Source organism: Branchiostoma floridae, chromosome 4 (genome assembly GCF_000003815.2).
Source record: "Branchiostoma floridae strain S238N-H82 chromosome 4, Bfl_VNyyK, whole genome shotgun sequence".
Lineage (NCBI taxonomy): Eukaryota > Metazoa > Chordata > Leptocardii > Amphioxiformes > Branchiostomatidae > Branchiostoma > Branchiostoma floridae.
In genome coordinates, this window is record NC_049982.1 from 12,307,500 (window position 1) to 12,325,549 (window position 18,050).

At 38.3% G+C, this 18,050-nt stretch overlaps 2 protein-coding genes across 5 annotated transcripts; one reads left to right on the forward strand and one right to left on the reverse strand.

Moving 5' to 3' along the window:
- The first annotated feature begins 1,062 nt into the window (after positions 1–1,062).
- LOC118413112 (glycerol-3-phosphate acyltransferase 3-like) lies at positions 1,063–13,258 on the forward strand. Of its 3 annotated transcripts, none has more exons than XM_035816284.1 (15): positions 1,063–1,464; positions 3,929–4,034; positions 4,463–4,581; positions 5,173–5,215; positions 5,338–5,392; positions 5,706–5,771; positions 6,302–6,376; positions 7,247–7,336; positions 7,515–7,605; positions 7,753–7,868; positions 8,495–8,550; positions 9,093–9,178; positions 9,464–9,592; positions 10,114–10,193; positions 11,047–13,258. In XM_035816284.1, the coding sequence occupies exons 1-15, from the start codon at positions 1,315–1,317 to the stop codon at positions 11,132–11,134; spliced, it is 1,350 nt and encodes a 449-aa protein (XP_035672177.1). In that variant the 5' UTR covers positions 1,063–1,314; the 3' UTR covers positions 11,135–13,258. The 3 variants fall into 3 exon arrangements, with proteins under 3 accessions (XP_035672177.1, XP_035672178.1, XP_035672179.1); XM_035816285.1 differs by lacking the exon at positions 6,302–6,376 and adding an exon at positions 6,796–6,870; XM_035816286.1 differs by lacking the exon at positions 1,063–1,464 and adding an exon at positions 3,569–3,764.
- Positions 13,259–14,172: 914 nt separating this feature from the next.
- LOC118413111 (DNA mismatch repair protein Mlh1-like) lies at positions 14,173–18,050 on the reverse strand. Of its 2 annotated transcripts, none has more exons than XM_035816282.1 (5): positions 17,900–18,050; positions 17,608–17,768; positions 16,548–17,441; positions 15,777–16,119; positions 14,173–15,168 (listed from the first exon to the last, which is right to left on the reverse strand). In XM_035816282.1, exons 2-5 carry the CDS (start codon positions 17,740–17,742, stop codon positions 14,387–14,389), a joined length of 2,154 nt encoding a protein of 717 aa, XP_035672175.1. In that variant the 5' UTR covers positions 17,743–17,768; positions 17,900–18,050; the 3' UTR covers positions 14,173–14,386. The 2 variants fall into 2 exon arrangements, with proteins under 2 accessions (XP_035672175.1, XP_035672176.1); XM_035816283.1 differs by having other exon boundaries at positions 17,987–18,037.

The following is an 18,050-nucleotide window of genomic DNA, read 5'->3' on the forward strand; positions in this document are numbered from 1 at the left end:
TTGTATCTTCATCTCTTTCACTGGCTACTGTTTCTTAGACTTTTGCATCTGATGGACAGCCACTCATACTCGAGTATGCAGTGATAGTATCACAACAAATACATGTTATCAGCAAAGAGCAAGTAGTTTTCACCCAATGGAATTTTCATACATTCATTACTTTCTGATCAGGACAGGCTGTATGCTGTGTGGATTTTTTTGGGCCACGATTCATTAGACAAAATGTTGAAGATATTTTAGATGTTCTGCAGGTAGGTAAGCATAAGCAGTGCCAAAAATATAGCAATAACGGATAAAAATAACTTCTACCTTTCTCAGGAGGTATAACAGACACCTTGATTGCTCTGGTACATGTACAAAGCAGTTTAGGCCAGAATTGGTAAAATATAGCTAATAAAATGTAAAGAAAATCAATTGAGAGTATCAATTGAAATGGTCTTCAGTTGTGTATCTAGACATCATACCCAAAAGGAATATTGATTATGTTGGCCTATATATTCAGGCAGCTAGATGTTAATATTTTAGGGATGGATGTTAGCATTTCAGTTCTCCCAATTACATTCTTTATAAAAAAATCACATGTTTAAGCTAACCAGGCAGAATATGGAAGATTTTCTCATCAATATGATTTCTAGATTTAAAGTTCACAAAATGACCAGTTTGAACAATATTGCAATGAAATTATTCTTCTAAATCAGTTTCTTGCCTATTTTTGTTGCCTGTCGCATTTCCAATAGCTAACTGACTAGTCACTGGAATAAGTGGGGCATCACAAGTACCCATTTATATAATAAGTGAGGGATGGTCTGATACAGATGAACCAGTCTTCAGACCAAGGCCAGACAGGGCATTGATGAAAATGACCTCATCCATCAGACCATACCATTATAATACGGTGATCTCACAAATATTTACTTTGATACCTACAGAATACATAACCTTATTTCTCTCAACTATATCGACAAAACCTTCTCTTTGGGGTGTAAGCTTGCAGGTTAGATGTTTAGTCTTACGTATATTGGATAAAATTCGATTTACTTCGAGGACCCTTTTCCCTGTTTAAATGGTATCTCCCCATAACCCCAATGTGACCCTGTTGACGTACTGCAGACGTGTTGATGATCAGGGCAGGTTGTTTGCGGTTTTATCGCCACTACGAAAGATTTCACCCCAATTTTCTGCGACAAAACCTTAAGCAATGTACCAAGGGCAGGTTTAGGGATTTAAGAAGAGCATAGTCAGTACTGGTTTGGTGCGTTCGTAGAAGCTGCAGACACCTGGGCTGAGCGCCCCCCTTCTAGCCAAATAACGAACATGGCGGACGCATTCGTAATTTTGACGGTCATCAGTGTCTTTCTCCTCCCGGTTCTGGGGTTTGCATTGCTGATTCTCATCCCTGCTGCTGTTGGAGTTTCACTGGGAATTCGGAAACTGTACCTGAAGGTCCTTCTTCGTGTCTTTGAGGTAAATGAAGATTCTTAGTCGTAAGGCTGTTGGTGGGTGGCATATGCTCCCCACCCTCCTGAAAGTAAAGAGCTTTCTAATTTAGCAGAGCCTATTGGAAGTTGTCTAATAGTAGACAACACAATGAAAAGGGACTGTTGAAGATAACATTCCTTTTTTTAGGCATGGAGTGAGAGTTTTGTGGAGAACCTTTTTATTGTGGTTTATGTAGCTTACAAATCTTATGACACACATTCAAGGACTTGTTTATCCTGTCAAGTGACTCTCACTGGACCAGTTCATGTTTACCGTACATGGACACACATATTTCACTATGTCACATCGGGGTCAAATGGTCAGCCCAATCTCATGCCATTGCAATTGCATTGATACCAGGTGTAATATTTCAGGCTACATTAATTAGCTTTTCACGTAAAAGTTTCTCATGATCCCTTTCACCAAAGGAGGGGCTCTATAAATGATATCTGAAATCCTATTTGGACTTTGCCTTATTGTAAGCTTACTGTCAATAATTAACATACTGTAACTATGCAGCTTAGGACAGCATCATCAGAGTACAGTATGTAAATGTGCTAACTTGGTACTGTATGCAGACAGCAGCTTGTGTAAACATGAAAAGCAATACCTTAATTGAAACTTACCTGGTCCAGTAGTTCTGGGTCTATGACATTGAAAGATAACATCACCAGTAATGCCAAAGTTACAGTTCTCCTGAGAATGGCACCTTCCCACCAGGAATGGTAACCTTGATATGTGACCTTTGAAGTGTCACATGCATGGGTGTCAAACATGAATAGATGGGGATAAGTCATTGCAACAAATGTAAACATTGAAATAAGTGTAGAACTCAGAGTCAGACAGTATTATCAAGTGTCAGGAAAACTATATGCATCTTAACATACTACTCATACCTATTTGTTTCTTGAACATTGAAGCTGAATTTCTTTAAAAATGCCTTTCAAAAAACATGTTGATTATCTTGTGTTAACTATTAAGTATGTTTGGCTCAAAATAGTACTTTCAGATTTCTTTTCAACAGAAAGAATTAGGTAAACCAATTAAAGTTATTCTAGTCCTTGAATGTTAAATTTTTTGTTTCTTTTAAAGGCCTTATAAAATTTTGTCTATTTACATATTTTCTTTAGTTTGTTTAATTCCATCATGAAACTTCATGCTCTACTACTCCAACTTTGTCGTTAGAAAGATCATGAAACATATTCAATAGTGAAATCATGAGTATACATCTTGACTTCTTGAAGGGGACATCCTAATTTTTGTTTGCTTTATTTTCATATAGCTAAGAATTTGAGTCTTATTTCAATCTCACTGAAGATGATGATAATGATGATGTGATTTTTGCAGCAATGATCTATTAAAAATGGGGCTTTGCACTTTAAATCCGGCTTCTTCTAATCTCAATGTCATAAGTTCCATGATATATGTGCTACCGACATGTAAAAAGGCCATCCAAGCAGATGTAATGATGTGGCTCAGTGTTTTATGTACATGTATGTTGTGTTCTAGTAGTAGTGTACTAGTAGTAGTGAACCTATCCTCTTCTCTGAGAGGGAGCTTGATTATCTGCATGGAGATATGACCCCTTGTTAGCACATGCAGCGTAGGTCCATGTTAGAATATGCAAATGTACAATGTAGGAGTTTTCTTTTACACAACCAGTTTTTCTCACCTGCTGACGTTTCTATGTCTGTCAGACATCTTCCTCAGAGCTTCTAACTGGAATTCTGCTTCTCGCCGCTATATGAAGCTCCAGTTAGAAGCTCTGAGGCATCGAAATGTCAGCAGGCGAGAAAAAAAAACTGGTTGTGTAAAACTAAAAGAAAACTCTTATGTCCTATGACTTACCAACCTGATGAAACTATTTTCGAATGTAAGTTATACAGTTGACATGGTGCACGTGCCTTTCAGTGTGTACCTTCTTGGCATGTTAGCCTTCTGTCTCAGCCAAGAATACAATGTCACAATAGACTCCTGAAATGTTCACGTGCTGTCTGGCACAAAAAGGGCATTGACCTTGTCTTTTCAGACTGGCACAGTCTTGCATCATCATTTGCTTACAGCAAGGAGGCTCTATTACACATACTTCCTCTGTGTTGTTCAGAAGAGTTAGCTCTGCAGAAGTTATTGTCAGGAGAATGGCACTTCTTACATCTTCAGCAGTTTTTCTGTGGGGATTCTCTGTTTTTCCCATTATTGTTTCTTTCACTACAATAATCATTCCTTTTTTTAGTTCCCTGGGGCTATGTAAGGTATATATTGACTGCCTTGAGTGGGCTTTTGAGGTAAGATGACTTTTATATGGTCACTACATTTAATCTTGGTCTTGATGAGGAAACATGTAGTTATTTGAAAAAATGTGAGAAAATGTGCACAGTCTTTATTCCCACATTTCTACACAGGTTCTTATATATGATCCTCCTTTGACCATTTCTTGTTTTTTTTCCAGTTTGCTACAAACAGAATACAGCAGCATGACAGTCGACAGGACCTGAATGGAAACAGAGGGGAGCAGTTACCTGATAACAATGCAGCTGCACTAAAGGACAAAAATAGTAAGAAAAAAGAACTTTACCTGACACAAAAGTTGATAATAGTACTATTACTACTACTAGTGCCCATGTACTGTAAATGCATTTAAGTTCGTGGGGATTTAATTTTGTGTTAGCAGCAAAATGGAGTTTTTCGCGGTGGTTTTAATTTTTTATGTTCGCGGTAGTGCCATAGACTGTAGTCAAAAACTATAATGGAAAAATGTTTGTGGTGGTTTTAGTTTGCGGTGAAGTGGCCACCGCAAAAACCGTGAACATAAAACCACCATGAACATTTCTGCATTTACAGTAAGTTAGTTGATGTCAGTATAAAAACAAATCCATATGATACATATAGTACCATCAATGCTGTTTGTATTTTTAGACTAGTTTACAGGAATACCTTATAATAATATGAAAGTCTGTTAACCAATATATTGATATGTCCTCAGGTGTCGCTCTGATACAAGAAGAAGAGAGGACGACACTTAAAAAAGTCAGATCATTTGGAACACTGAGAAGAGAGTTTGAATTGTCTGATTGTTACCACTTCTGCAGACAAGGCATTGAGGTTAGTACATAGTTCGCAGATTTAAGGATGTGGACTTTGTACGTCTGACTTTACATTTATAAATTCTTCAACTGCTAACTAGGTCATTGCCAAGGTTGATAACGGTTCTTTTCTGTCAACTTTATTCTGCTGACAATGCAATTCTTTAAAGCCCCTAATGGCATGCTGCCCCTTGGAAACTTGCATCATAGAAGATTCAAAGTTGAATAGAAGTCAGTATTAATTGAAGTTGGTAATATAATCTATCCATATTATTGCCTTGGGGTAAACATATCTGCAGGGAATAATAAGCAATGCCTGTAAGGAACGGCCGGCCTATGTGAGCCTTATTTCACACCATCATATAGTGTGGACATTGACTTTGGACAAGGTCTTTATGATTCAAACAAAAGTTTGAGTTTGAGTTTATTTAGATCCACAAGTAGCCCCATAAGAGGCTATTCTTCCTGTGGTTTACACATTCATAATATTACACATTACATACGTACAGTTAAAAACATACAGAGACATACAAAGTAACAATAGATAGCAGAAGTATCATAATAAGTCTGTTTCACATTTTAAGAATGGATGATTGTTTTACAATTACAGGCTATCGCAGATGACAGTGTAACAAAATGCTTTTCAGCTGCTGGTAAGCCATGTTGATGTTGTTTTTTTCAACTTCCAAGGTGTTGAAGATTTTACATTTTGTTTGAACTTAACTGAATGGACATTCTTGGAGTGCACAACTAATCTTTCTCAATTTACCTGTAGAGTTGCCATCATGGAATCTTCTAACAAGAACAAACACACATTACGAGTTTGTAAGGTAAGACAGTGTTTCCAACAAGAATTTATGCTGCTTTGAGTCCAGATTGAATGTTCTGCAGTCATTCTACTCATGTTTAAGAACCCATGAGAGACAGCAAATAGTAAAAACTGAAATATCTAATGATTTAAGGTTTGAAGAGTCTTTTTGTATAACATGCAATATATAATATATATAATGAGGTGAGTTACATTTTGTTAATTGTATTATTGTCTAGTTGAGGATACTGTTTGTAGGAATATCACAATACTATACTATAGAGTATTTTTAGAGTCTTAATTATCATAAAAAACCCGTGATATTTTACTTGCAGCATGCGACTCACAATCCTATGGGTGATAGGGTTCCTCTTCAGGTACTGCTGTCTTCTGCCCATGAGGTAAGTGCTGTGCTGTGTGGCCGACAATGCTCAGCTCAACCTTATGTCAACATTCATTATGTTTGAACATGAAAAAAGAAGGCATGCAATTAATCTTATGCATAAGATCTTTTGTGTTCAGCATGCTTTTTTGTCTCAGTGATATTCCTGGCTGCTACTTCTGAATGTGCTTGCCTATTCTTGCATACTCAAGACATCTCGTGCAAATGTTTGTTAGCTATTGATTCCAAAACTTAACTGTTAAATTTCACTTTCAAAATTCATAATGAAAGGTAATCAAACCACAAAATATGAATAAAACTGTACCAAATTCTGTTTGATTCCGAGTGATTATTGCAACATTGGTATGATAACTGTAGTTGTATTCTAATGTAATTGAAGAATAAAACACAAAATGTTTTTACAGGACACATCAAAAATAATCCCTTTGTCACTGGATAATATGAAACATGGATTATTGACCTTAACTTTGGTATGCACAAATACTAGTACTAGTATCTATGTTTTTTTCTATTTCTTCATTTGTCCAGATTTATTCTTACTGTTGTGAGCGTGAACATTTTTCTAATGACAACTGCTGCTATAGGCTTGATGCCTAACTCTCGGTGAGTCTGCCCTGGTGTTTTTTTATCTGTCACAATGGAGAAGTGTCCGCTTTCTTTCAGAATCATTTATACACACTCAAACATTCATGTACATTGTACAGGCGGATTCTGCCACAAACACCGGGTCCTCTTTCTAATACTGCAAAGTACCCCATTGTTGTACTTTGAAGAGAACTACTGAGGAGGGAGCTGACACATCTCCATAGGGCAATGTACTGTGATTAAGATGATGGGTGGATGGATGAATTTCATGCACAGGTTGCTGTCAGTTTCTGAAATTGATACTCTCTCCTTGACACCCCTTAAGGAGAAGAAAAGCTAAGGAAGACACATCTCAGTTACCCTTGTGGTATTCAACCATTCACCCATCATTTCGTGATGAGATTTGAAAGTTGATTAAATCGATGATCACATTTCAGATTGCTGCTGGCTACAGTCAGTATCGGCATCTTCATGGTCGCCACGGCAACCCTTAGTATCTTGCCTAACAATAGGTAACATAATGATAATGTTGTGCTGTGTACACTGTTGCACCTCCATTTTTGTCTTCTGCACATAGCTGTTTGTAAGGTTTTAAAATGTCGGGTATTTGGTACTAGAGGTTTTATCCTTTTTTTTTGTAGTGAGGCATACTCATTATGACCAAGCCTTGTTAGGGATGCATATGAATATGTGGTGCCACAAGTACATGTAAGATTACTATTTTCCAGCTATGATGAGCCTGTCTCTGTGCTCTACTGCTGTTAACTATTGCATGGTAGGCAACTTGTGCATGCCAGGTTTTGTGCCTGGAGACATCATTGGGGACTCCTTGCTCTGAGCTGTTGCTTTGTTTTAAACATCTTTCATTGCTTGTGAATATTTTTCCAGTCACAAGAGACATGTCAGCAAGTATGTCAGCCTGATGTGTTACCGGATCCTGGCCAGAGCTTTTTCTGCTGTGGTCACCTACCACAACAAGTGAGTAGATCTACCAATATCGTCTTGTCATATCTAGTTGTTTATCATTTATATTTTGTATGTGGACTAACTTGGGCATAGTCAATTCTTGTTTGGTACATAGATGTAAAATAGACTGTAGAAAGGACTAGTATCCGATCCTTTTAGTATTGTTATACTGTCATGTCTTCCCCCATAGAGAGAATCGAGCCAAGGGAGGAATCTGTGTGGCGAATCACACCTCTCCCATCGACGTCATCATCTTGGCTTGTGATGCCTGCTATGCCATGGTGAGTAACCAATAAAGAACTGGACTGATCTAGATTTGAAAGCAGAAAAAAATGAATTTGAGTGTTTGGAAGATTTTTGTGCTTTTTTCCTTGTTAGTTTATTTCTGATTGTTATAATGACTGGCCTGTCTTGTAATTTTCCCACAGGTTGGTCAGGTCCATGGTGGGTTCACAGGGATGATTCAGCGTGCCATGTCAAGGTCAGAGGCTCACATCTGGTTCCAGAGGTCAGAGAGCAAGGACAGACAGGCTGTCAGCAACAGGTGATCTGACATGTTGGCCTTCTAGTAAAGTTCTAATGATTATTTACTATCCACTTAAAGGGGTTTAGATGTTCTATATTCTTTATGCCAAGTCCCTTCTCCTGTGCATGGCTCATAGTCATATGTATACTATGTATCGTTGTCATATTTCAGTGTGCTGATTACTGCACTCTAACACCCTCTCATGCTGTACAGGTTTCAAGTAACCATGTAACAATAGTAAGGCCACACCAATTTAATTTCTTGGTTCACGGATTCGCTCGCTCCTATTTTTTGGAAAAAAAATAAAAATAAAAATTACCATTCAGCAAATTTTCACAATTACTGAAACCATTCACCAACTTTCTGGTGTAGCAAATTGGCCTTTATATTATAAGCTCCTTAAAGTGTGGGTACAGGTGTTGTTACTGTACAATAATAGTGTTTTTGTACTTTTTTCAAGCTGAAAACTTTTTTCTTTATGTTTTGGATTAGCCGTTACCTTTACCCCAACCATTTTACAATATTTAGTTTTATTTTTATTTTGCCCTTTCGCTCCATATTTTTTATGAAAAAATCCGTGAACCAAGAAATTAAATTGGTGTGGCCTAAGTTTGAGAAGTAAAACTGTTTTTGGGTCTTTGCAGGTTGAAAGAACATGTTTCAGATCCTGACAAGCTGCCCATTTTGATTTTCCCTGAAGGTGAGCCACTGTTCCTTCAGTTTTTGTACAGGGACAGGGATGATTCTGATCCATTTATTTATCTATTAAGAAGAAATAGTGTGATGACTGGGGGTGGGTACCAGTACATTTTTTTTACTTACTGTGTTGAAAAATACTGACCTAAAAAATCAGTGGAAAATCATCAGATCATATCGGGAGTTGCTCACATGTTACCGGTTTAAGACAAGAAGAAGAGCAAAGTAGATTAGAGTTAATTGTCATTTCTAATTTCTATAGCCAAACTTGCAGAGGTAGTCAGTGTTGTGTACTTGAACATAGGATTTTAAAATTCTAAAAGCGGATTCCTTTGTAGGAAATGGACCATTGTTTTAATATCGCCCATTCACAGACAGTCAGGACCTGGACACGAACTGGACCTGTACCTTAATTTTCAGTCCTGGTACCCACCCCTAGTGGTGACTGTTATTTAGGATACTGGAAGTTGGCATTCAGTGTTTTTGTATGGTAGAAAGGTTGACACAGTGATGTGTGATCATCTTTGTTTTCTTGTGTTTCTTCAGGAACTTGCATTAATAACACATCAGTCATGATGTTCAAAAAAGGGAGTTTTGAGGTGGGCGGTACCATCTACCCTGTTGCTATCAAGGTAAGTACACCAGTCTTGTATGAGCAAGCTTCAACCTCTTAACAAAGCTGTAGTCATTCTTAATGGTGTGGTTTTCTGCTTGTGAATGTATGATACTTTTATGTTACCTTTTAGACAGTCATATCTGTTCTGATATGTGAATCTTCATGTTCTAATGGTTCTGTCAAGCAAACCCATTTTCTTTGGTTTGTATGATAAACACTAGTGTTAGCTAAGGTTTTATTGAAGGGTATAAAAGATTTTTCTTTTTTTCAATTCAATTTGACATTATCATGCCATTTCCAGTATGATGCCAGATTTGGTGATGCATTCTGGAACAGCAGCAAGTACAACATGATCCAGTATCTGCTCCACATGATGACATCCTGGGCCATTGTCTGTGATGTCTGGTACCTGCCACCCATGCACAGAAAAGTGGGTAGTTTTCATCAGTCCCTGGCCTGGGTTCCGTCCATCTTTGAATGTTTCACCCCACATGTCTGTGGTACATGTAATAAGTGTAGGCAGTGATGAACATGTAGTCAGTGGAAGGGGGTGACTTTGATAGTATCAAACATTGGGAAAGTTAAAGATTCAGTATTCTTCTTATTGTTAATGATATAACTGGAAACTACTTGACTTGTTTGTTACCTTGCCTAAGTTTTGTGACCTTATATCAAAACTTTAGAATCTTGTCTGAAGTTCTTTAAAAATTCCAGTCATATTAAGGGAATCCATCCAAACTTGGTAACATAAAGTAAACTATCACCTCAGCTTACCTATCTAACCATGCACACTTTGCATGCTGTTTGGACGGTACTTGTGTTCTGTGCTATTATGTGTATATGTATCATGCTGGTAGGTGTATATATATCAGAGCAGAGTGGACCTGATCTGGGCAACCTGCCAGTGATGATGATGATCATGCTAAAAAAACTTTTGTGAATTGTGCACAGGAGGGGGAGTATGCTGTTGAGTTTGCCAACAGAGTGAAGCATGAGATAGCACAGAAGGGCGGGCTGGTGGACCTGCTGTGGTGGGTCATTTCATTGTCTTTTCTTCCTTAAAGGGGCATTCCAGTCCACACGGGAGTGTTATTTTCCGATAGATATTAATTTTAGGAAGTGATAACTGCATTACTACTTCACATTATACGATAAAGTACCCAATTGCTCCGCATGCCTCAAAAGCATTCACTCTTCTACTAAACTCCCCAAGTACCCTCTAATTGAATTAATCATATGGCTGAATACAATGCAAAACTTTTAGGTAAGTTTACAAAACTAATTTCAGGTTCGCTAAGAAATCTCGTCTTGTTCTTGTATTCTTTGCTATCTTATGAGCAATTTGCCTTCTCGGTGTGCTTAGCGTACCTCATTTATCCCGAAAATATGTACGATAAACAAAGTGTCTATGCGTATAGGGAATGCATGGGTAGGGTCTGCATGGGTTTAGTGAGTGTCATTATTGTTTTATAAACCACACATCCCAAGGTGAATTCCACAAAATTCGGCTGGTTATGTATTCATTGACACATTATCTATTGGAAAACAAGACTCCCTTCTGGAGTGGAATGCCCCTTTAATAGTCTTTTTCATACTTTGTAAATGGAAGTGTACAGCTTCTTGGAGCTCCTCAACAATTCCTAACAATGAGTCTTATATAAAATGAAAGAGGCTCAGCTTCATAAAACCTCCTTGGTAAAATGAAGAGGAGCACTTACTAGTAGTGATCCCACAATTCATGAGTACAAAATGTAAATGGAGTCAGATGGAACAAGTGAAACATTTTGCAATGTTTAGATAATAATTGTCAGTAGTATAGGTATATTTATAAGGCTTGGTTTTGTTTCCTTTTGATTGATTTTGTCTAACAAATCTGTTTCTCAGGGATGGGCAGCTGAAAAGGATGACAGTGAAAGAGGACTTCAAGAAGGAACAGCAGAAAGAGTACAGCAAGCTCCTCAAAGTGGAGTAGCAGACAATGAAGCGGGCTAATAAACATGTTTAATTTATCAGTCAAGAAATAAAAGAACTGGTTAATACTGTGCAGTGTGCTTCGTTAATATCCAGCGGCCACACTATTAAGGCCATGTTGATTTGATTATATGGATGACATTTGGGCACATATCAATTTTCAACTGTCTCCAAAGAAAAAAAAATTTGAACCACACTGTAAATTGTCCAATGTAGCTGCAAAGTGAGCCATAGATTACAAAAAGATATCGGAAAATGTATACTAATGTAAAAGAATATCACCGTCAATTCCAAGGTCAAAGAAGAAAGATTCAAAAGAGTGAAAATGAAAAACCTATTGTTTGGCATACCATATTCTGTGTGTTTTGTCATTGTTCAACCTTCCTGACCAGTTTTGTTCTGTAATGAAGGCAACTTTTTTTTGGCAAAACATTTTTATTTGCACACTTGCATGAGTTTTGGCTGTACCATGGTCCAGAGGATACTAGTAATCAAATCAACAAGGCCTAGGTGGAAACATGAACAGCTGTCAAGTGAAATTTTATGGTCCTTTATGGCTTTAATACTTATTATGATAGATAAACTTTTCTGGAAAAAGGGAAATGTAATGGTGAAGAACATACATTTACAAGTATGTATATTGCATAAATCATCACAATCTACTGAAGAGGAATAAAACAGAGGTTTGACATGTACCAATTTACTTAAAACTTTAGAAGTTAAAGGAAATCATATCTTGTTGCATTGATATCAAGCAAAGTAGAGAAGCTGTCAAAATGAGTACCAGTATCATGTGGTGAAAAGAAATCGATTTGTTTAAGATAATTTTTTCTATGATATTCTAGTATTCAAATTTGCATGAAAACAGGTAATTCATGTACAGTATGTTGTCATGTACTGTGAAAAAGTTTAATTATGATGGTTGGAACAGATGTACATGTGGATTCCCTGGTATAGGCTCTGAGATTTATTATATTACCAGCAATATGCTCTGTGAGTACTTCTGGAAATTATAGCATGTATATTGTGGTTAATATAGATCTGACAATGTTGCTTCCAAAGACGTTTTGTTGATTATGAGCCTTGAGGAAGTGTATTACTCAAATGTCCGGTGATAAAATGTGACATTCTTGTTGATAATTATTATGTGGAACAAGCTATGGAAGACTCTATTGAAGTTGATTTCTAGGTTTGTAAAACCTTCAAGAGCCTAATAGTATGGTGTTACTGATACACGAATTTGCCAGGTCAGATTGCTTGAAAAAGATGGAGCATTTTGTAAACATCTTCAGATGACTATGAATAATAATTAGAATGTCAAATCTTATGATTGCAATTTGGTTAATTTGACCATCCAATCATCTAATACTTCTGAAAAGAGAAATTATGGTGTGATATGTATGTACTTGCAATCTTTTGTATTTTATACCTGTGATTTGTGTCAACAGCAAAATGGTACAAAATTGGCAAAGATGGATGAAGCACAGAGGTGAATACTTATTTGATCATACAATGCTCATTTTACATGTGCCTTTGTATAAAGAAAGGTTTGAGGTCCAATTGGGAAATACTTGTAGTGCCAATGATAAATCTGAAAGAATTCCTTGACTGCAACTCCAGGTGTCAAATGTCCTAGCTGTAATCACTGCTGTGTTGTACTGTATTTGATGGTGACTGTATGTGTATGTTCATTGTGAAAAGGGAAAAACTTAACACAAAAACTCAAGAGAGGATTGAGTGTACCAGCCAACTTAACTGACAATGTGTTGGTACTGCTTCAGGCTTTGTTGGAACAATGCTGCATTGTTTCAAAATCAAGATCTTACATAGCTGGCAGTATTGGTTTTAAACCTACACGCAACATTCCTGTATAGGGCGCTGTGAATAGTCTTAGGTGCTTTAAACAAAGATTAGATAATCAGTGGATTATAAGTGCATCGTGCTAACCCTACTTATTTTATTGTGTAAATTGTACCTGTAACAGTCCCTTGATTGGGCCATGTTGATTTGATTATATGGATAACATCCATGCACGCATCAACTTTCAGCCGCTTCCAAAGAGAAAAAAAGTTTTGAACCATACAGTATATTGTACAAAGCAGCTGCAAAAGGAGCAAATATATGCCATAGAGTGCACAAAAATATTGGAAAAAGTATACTATCATAAAATGCCAATGTCAATTCCAAGATCAAGGAACAAGATTGCATTCAGTCATCTTTCCTGACCACTTAGATTTCATAATGTAGGCAGCATTTATTTTTGGCCAAACTTTTTTTTTATTCTCATCAGTTTTGGAGTTCCAAGAGGATATCATCCATGTAATAAAATGAACGTGGCCTTACAGCAAAATTGCTCTCCTACTACCGTGTACATCTTATATGCATTTTTGTTTTTGTGCTGACCTCAAATTATTTGTATACACAGTTAAGCCCATCTGAGCTATTTCTCAACAGGAATCTGATAATTTTACGGTATTATGGATGAGACTTTTATTCGACTTAAAAGTATTCATTAATGCTGGAAATCTTGTGTCAATTTACCATTCTTGAAGAATCTGTACAATTTCACAATAAACAAGAAGTCAAACACACCTAATGTGTAGTAAGTGGTTCTACAACACAATGTTTTACATGAATGTTTTAACTTCTTCCACAGCATCTAACCCTCAAGTATTTACCCCACTGTGAGTTATTGAAATGGATTCCAGCAAATTTGGACTAGTACATGATAATACAGGAGAACAGCTAAAATATCTCTTTGGAAGACAATACATACTTGTTTTCAATTTCACATAAACTGAATCATGGTGGCTTGGCTACTAATGGCATATTTGTGTATTGATTTTTTTAAATTTGAAGTGTGGATATCATTTTTATATAGCTTATCCACCTTCCAACTTGGCCCTGTTGACAGTTATTCTAACCCTTCCCACAGCTATCTCAGCTACTGGGAGCATGTGCAGGATATGTCAGTGCCAGGGACAAATAGGCTTCCAGAGGATATTGTGCACAAAACTGAAAGATCAAACTGAAACACTGAAATAGTGTTACAGCAAATCTTTAATCAAGATGTTGAACTGGTGAAATATTCCACAACTAATATACCCGTGAAACATGTCTTGGGGAAAAAAAGGTGTCAAACAGAAACCTGAATATATCTTGCATGCCATAAACACATACTTAATTATGTTAAATATATTACTAAGAATGTTGACACAGTAACTGTTAGTTCTGCCTTCATTGCCTCCATGTTTTAGCATCTCTCGAACACCTTGTAGAGGTCTGGCAGGTTGGCGATCTGCAGGACACTTCTGTCTTCTGCAAACATCTTGGGAGGTAGCAAGGAGGCACGGAAGGCAGGAAACAATGCATGCTCTACTGTCCACTTCCAGGACTTTGAGTCCTCGCTGGTTGATGCCAGGCTAGATCTGATGGCATAGAAGAGCCCACACTCTCTTGCAAAGCTCTGGAAGCATTCTTTTTCATTATCCCAGTCAACTTCCGTTGCTAGTCTCAACACAAACATTGGCAGGCCTTCTAATGGTGGGATGTAGTTGTCCAACAGTAAAGGCAGGGTGCAGAGGTTTCCATCCGAATCAATTTGCAAAGAAAAGTAGTCCAGAAGCATTGGTGCCTTCTGCTGCAGGAAGGTCACAATGTACTGTGACAGCTCTTCCTTAGACCCATCCTCTTCAGTCCAACCACTCTCTTCACTATCTAAAGCCAGCATGGCCAGCTCACCAATTGGCGCTGGCTCTGACAGACGGAGCATGCCAAAGTTTCCAAAGTCGAACAGAGCCAACTGGTAGAACAGCTCCTGGCTCAAGCGGCGTGTGCTGACGAGGTAGAGCTTGGTTTGGTGCTGGACAAGAGCTCGTGTTGGATCCACACAGCCCACAAACTTCAGCTGGGTCACCATCTCCCTCAGGCCTGTGTGCATATTATCTTTGATTTCCTGATGAAGAGTCAGGACACTGGTGAGAGTGATGGGACGTCGTTGGGGAGATTTGTTTCCTTCACCTCTGCTTTCATCTTCTGCAAAGACATAGAATAGGCAAAGTTTTATTCACGAGAAGCTAGGTAATGCATGCAGCTAAGGACAAGAACCTGTTTAGAAGCAATGTTTTACTACAGGTTTATGAGAAAAATGTATAGAAACTAGAAAGGCTGACATTTGCTTGAGAGCATGTACAACATAATTCAGCCATCTCTCTCCAAAAATTATAATTTAAAACAACGGAGATAACGTGTTTTGAAGATTTGACAGGAGAAACATTTACGAATACAATATAAATATAAATACAATATGTTTCACCATACCTGTGGTATGGCTGAAATATAAATATAACACTTATAATAATTTATGGGAGATAGCTTCATTCACAGGCTTCAATTGAAAGGACTGCTTTTTTTCAAAATTTATCATATGCTTGAAAGTGTGAAGTGTGAAGACTATCCGACTGCTGATCCCAGCAGCAGTATAATAAAAAATGGATACGAAAGTAAAACAATTTTTTGTTGGCAGTGGTGTGGCAGTGGTGCTGCAGTGGTGCGGCAGATTTGACAGGAGAAAGAAGAAGAAAGAAGAAACATTACGAATACAATATACACTCGTTCTCATTGTAATGTAAAAAATGGCATACCACCAATTATTGCTTCCTCAGATTCCTCCTCTATTCTTTCCTCTCGTGGTCTCTTCTTCTGCTTTTTATGCTCTTCTGTTGCCATGGGAACATCAGTAGCATCAGCATCCGTCGTCGTGGATGTGGATGGTATGGCTGAATCAACTTCTGCAACTGATGTTTTTGCAGAAACACTGGGAGAAGAGATGATAGGATCTTCTGGTTTCTTCAGGAATGCTTCAAGTTTCTGGTCCCTGTGGTCTGTTCGGACCAGCTGATGGGCATAAGTCTTGGAAGATGTGCCTGAAGAGGTTCCACTGCTGGTAACCTCTGACACAGGTACTATAGCTCCAGGCAGTAGAGCCTGCAGAAAGCAGAACATTCGTCATCACTAAAGCTAAAAGATGCACAAATAGCAATCAACTTGGTCATCTAATCACTAGGTCTGGTATAGGTAAAAATCTCACATATAATCTTAATTTCCATACTAATCAAAACCCATGCAAGTGGTGTTATAGCAACAAAAGCATTCTACCATGATTACATGTATCTGCACTTCAATATGGTTCAGAACTCTAGCATATAGTGTTATTCATTATCACTACTTCAATCTTTGAGCTTTATAAAACTCAATAGTGGTTACTTGAGCAGGTAGGATGATCTAAATTCAATATTGTGAAACGTATGAGCTATAATAATTCAATTATATGTAAATAACTGTAAATATGGACCCCCAAATGGCGATAACAATGTTATGTGAATAGGTTCTATTGAACACCAACATATACTGACCTGAGTAAAGAATGTGCGGGATGAGTTACATCCCAGCAAACTGGTCTCCACTTGCTTCTGTATTGCCTCAATAATGACATCCTCATGGAGGAAGTGCACCTCATGTTTGGTGGGGTGGACGTTCACGTCAACATGGGATGGCATGATCTCCACACTCATGTAAACGAACGGATGCATGTTTTTTGGAAGGTAGGCAGAGTAGACGGCCTCCAGTGCTTTCCGCAGGGCAGTGGAGTCCACCAGGCGATGGTTGATAAAGAGAAGGAAGATGAATTTCTTGGTGGAATAGTTTGCATTGGAGATGTAGCCTTTCATTGAAAAAGCCAGCCTGCTGTCGTCACACTTGACCTCGATGAGCTCCCTGGCGACTGCGGGGCCGTACACCGTGCGGATGTTATCTATGGTGGAGGAGGTAGGGGAGGTACGCAGTTCTGCCATGCTTTCTCCCTGCTTCTTCAGTGTGAATCCCACACCAGCGTTATGGATGGCATATCGGCTCATGACCTCAGCGACCTTTGCATGCTCCTCTCCCGGGCTCCTCATGGCCTTGCGTCGTGATGGAACATTATAGAACAAGTCCTCCACTGTAATCTGTGTGCCTTGGTTCCCAGCACATGGTTTTGGTGTTGCCAGTGGTTTACCATCTGAGTAACTAGCCTTGTAGGCACATTTAGAATCTGCTGTTCTTGTTACGATGGTAACATGGGCCACGTGGCTGATGCTGGCTAGTGCTTCTCCTCTGAAACCGTAGGTGGCGATGGATGTCAAGTCTTCGAACTTCTGCAGCTTACTGGTGGTGAAGCGCTCGCACACGATGCCCATGTCGTCACGCCTGATGCCCGTTCCATTGTCCTGGATCTGTAACAGCTTCAGACCCCCTGACTTCACAACAACCTGTAGGAGCATTCAATAGAACAGTGTCTTACCTTGACAGGGCACATAGAAATACATGTACCAAGGTCCTTACAAAACGTCCTTGGAATACAAAGTTAACTTCCTATTTAATAAATTGTTTCTCATGTTAATATCTACAACAATGACACAAACTCCATTTCCTTACCTGAATGGAAGATGATTTAGCATCCAAACAGTTCTCAAGCATCTCCTTCACAGCATTGGCTGGTCTGACAATGACTTCTCCTGCCGCTATACGGTTCACAACAGTCTCCTCCAATCGGCGAATTGTTCCAGCCATGGCATAGGTTGTTTAAATTGAATTTCCTGTGAAAACACATAAGGTTCCTAAACTTGATACTAGTAACCACATATCATATTGTAACATTTAACTAATACTAATACTAAAGCTTTAACTTCTTCGAACGTTCTTCCAACAAAGTACCAGTAAACTGTACCTTTCAATCCGTTAATCAACCTCCTAAAGTCGCCATATACCTTATATAATGTACTAGATTACAGAGAAGGAAGGAGGTTTTAGTTACTTGATAGAAGAAACTAAAAATGATGTTGCCCCCCTCCCCCAAAGCTCGCTGCACTTTCTTGGAG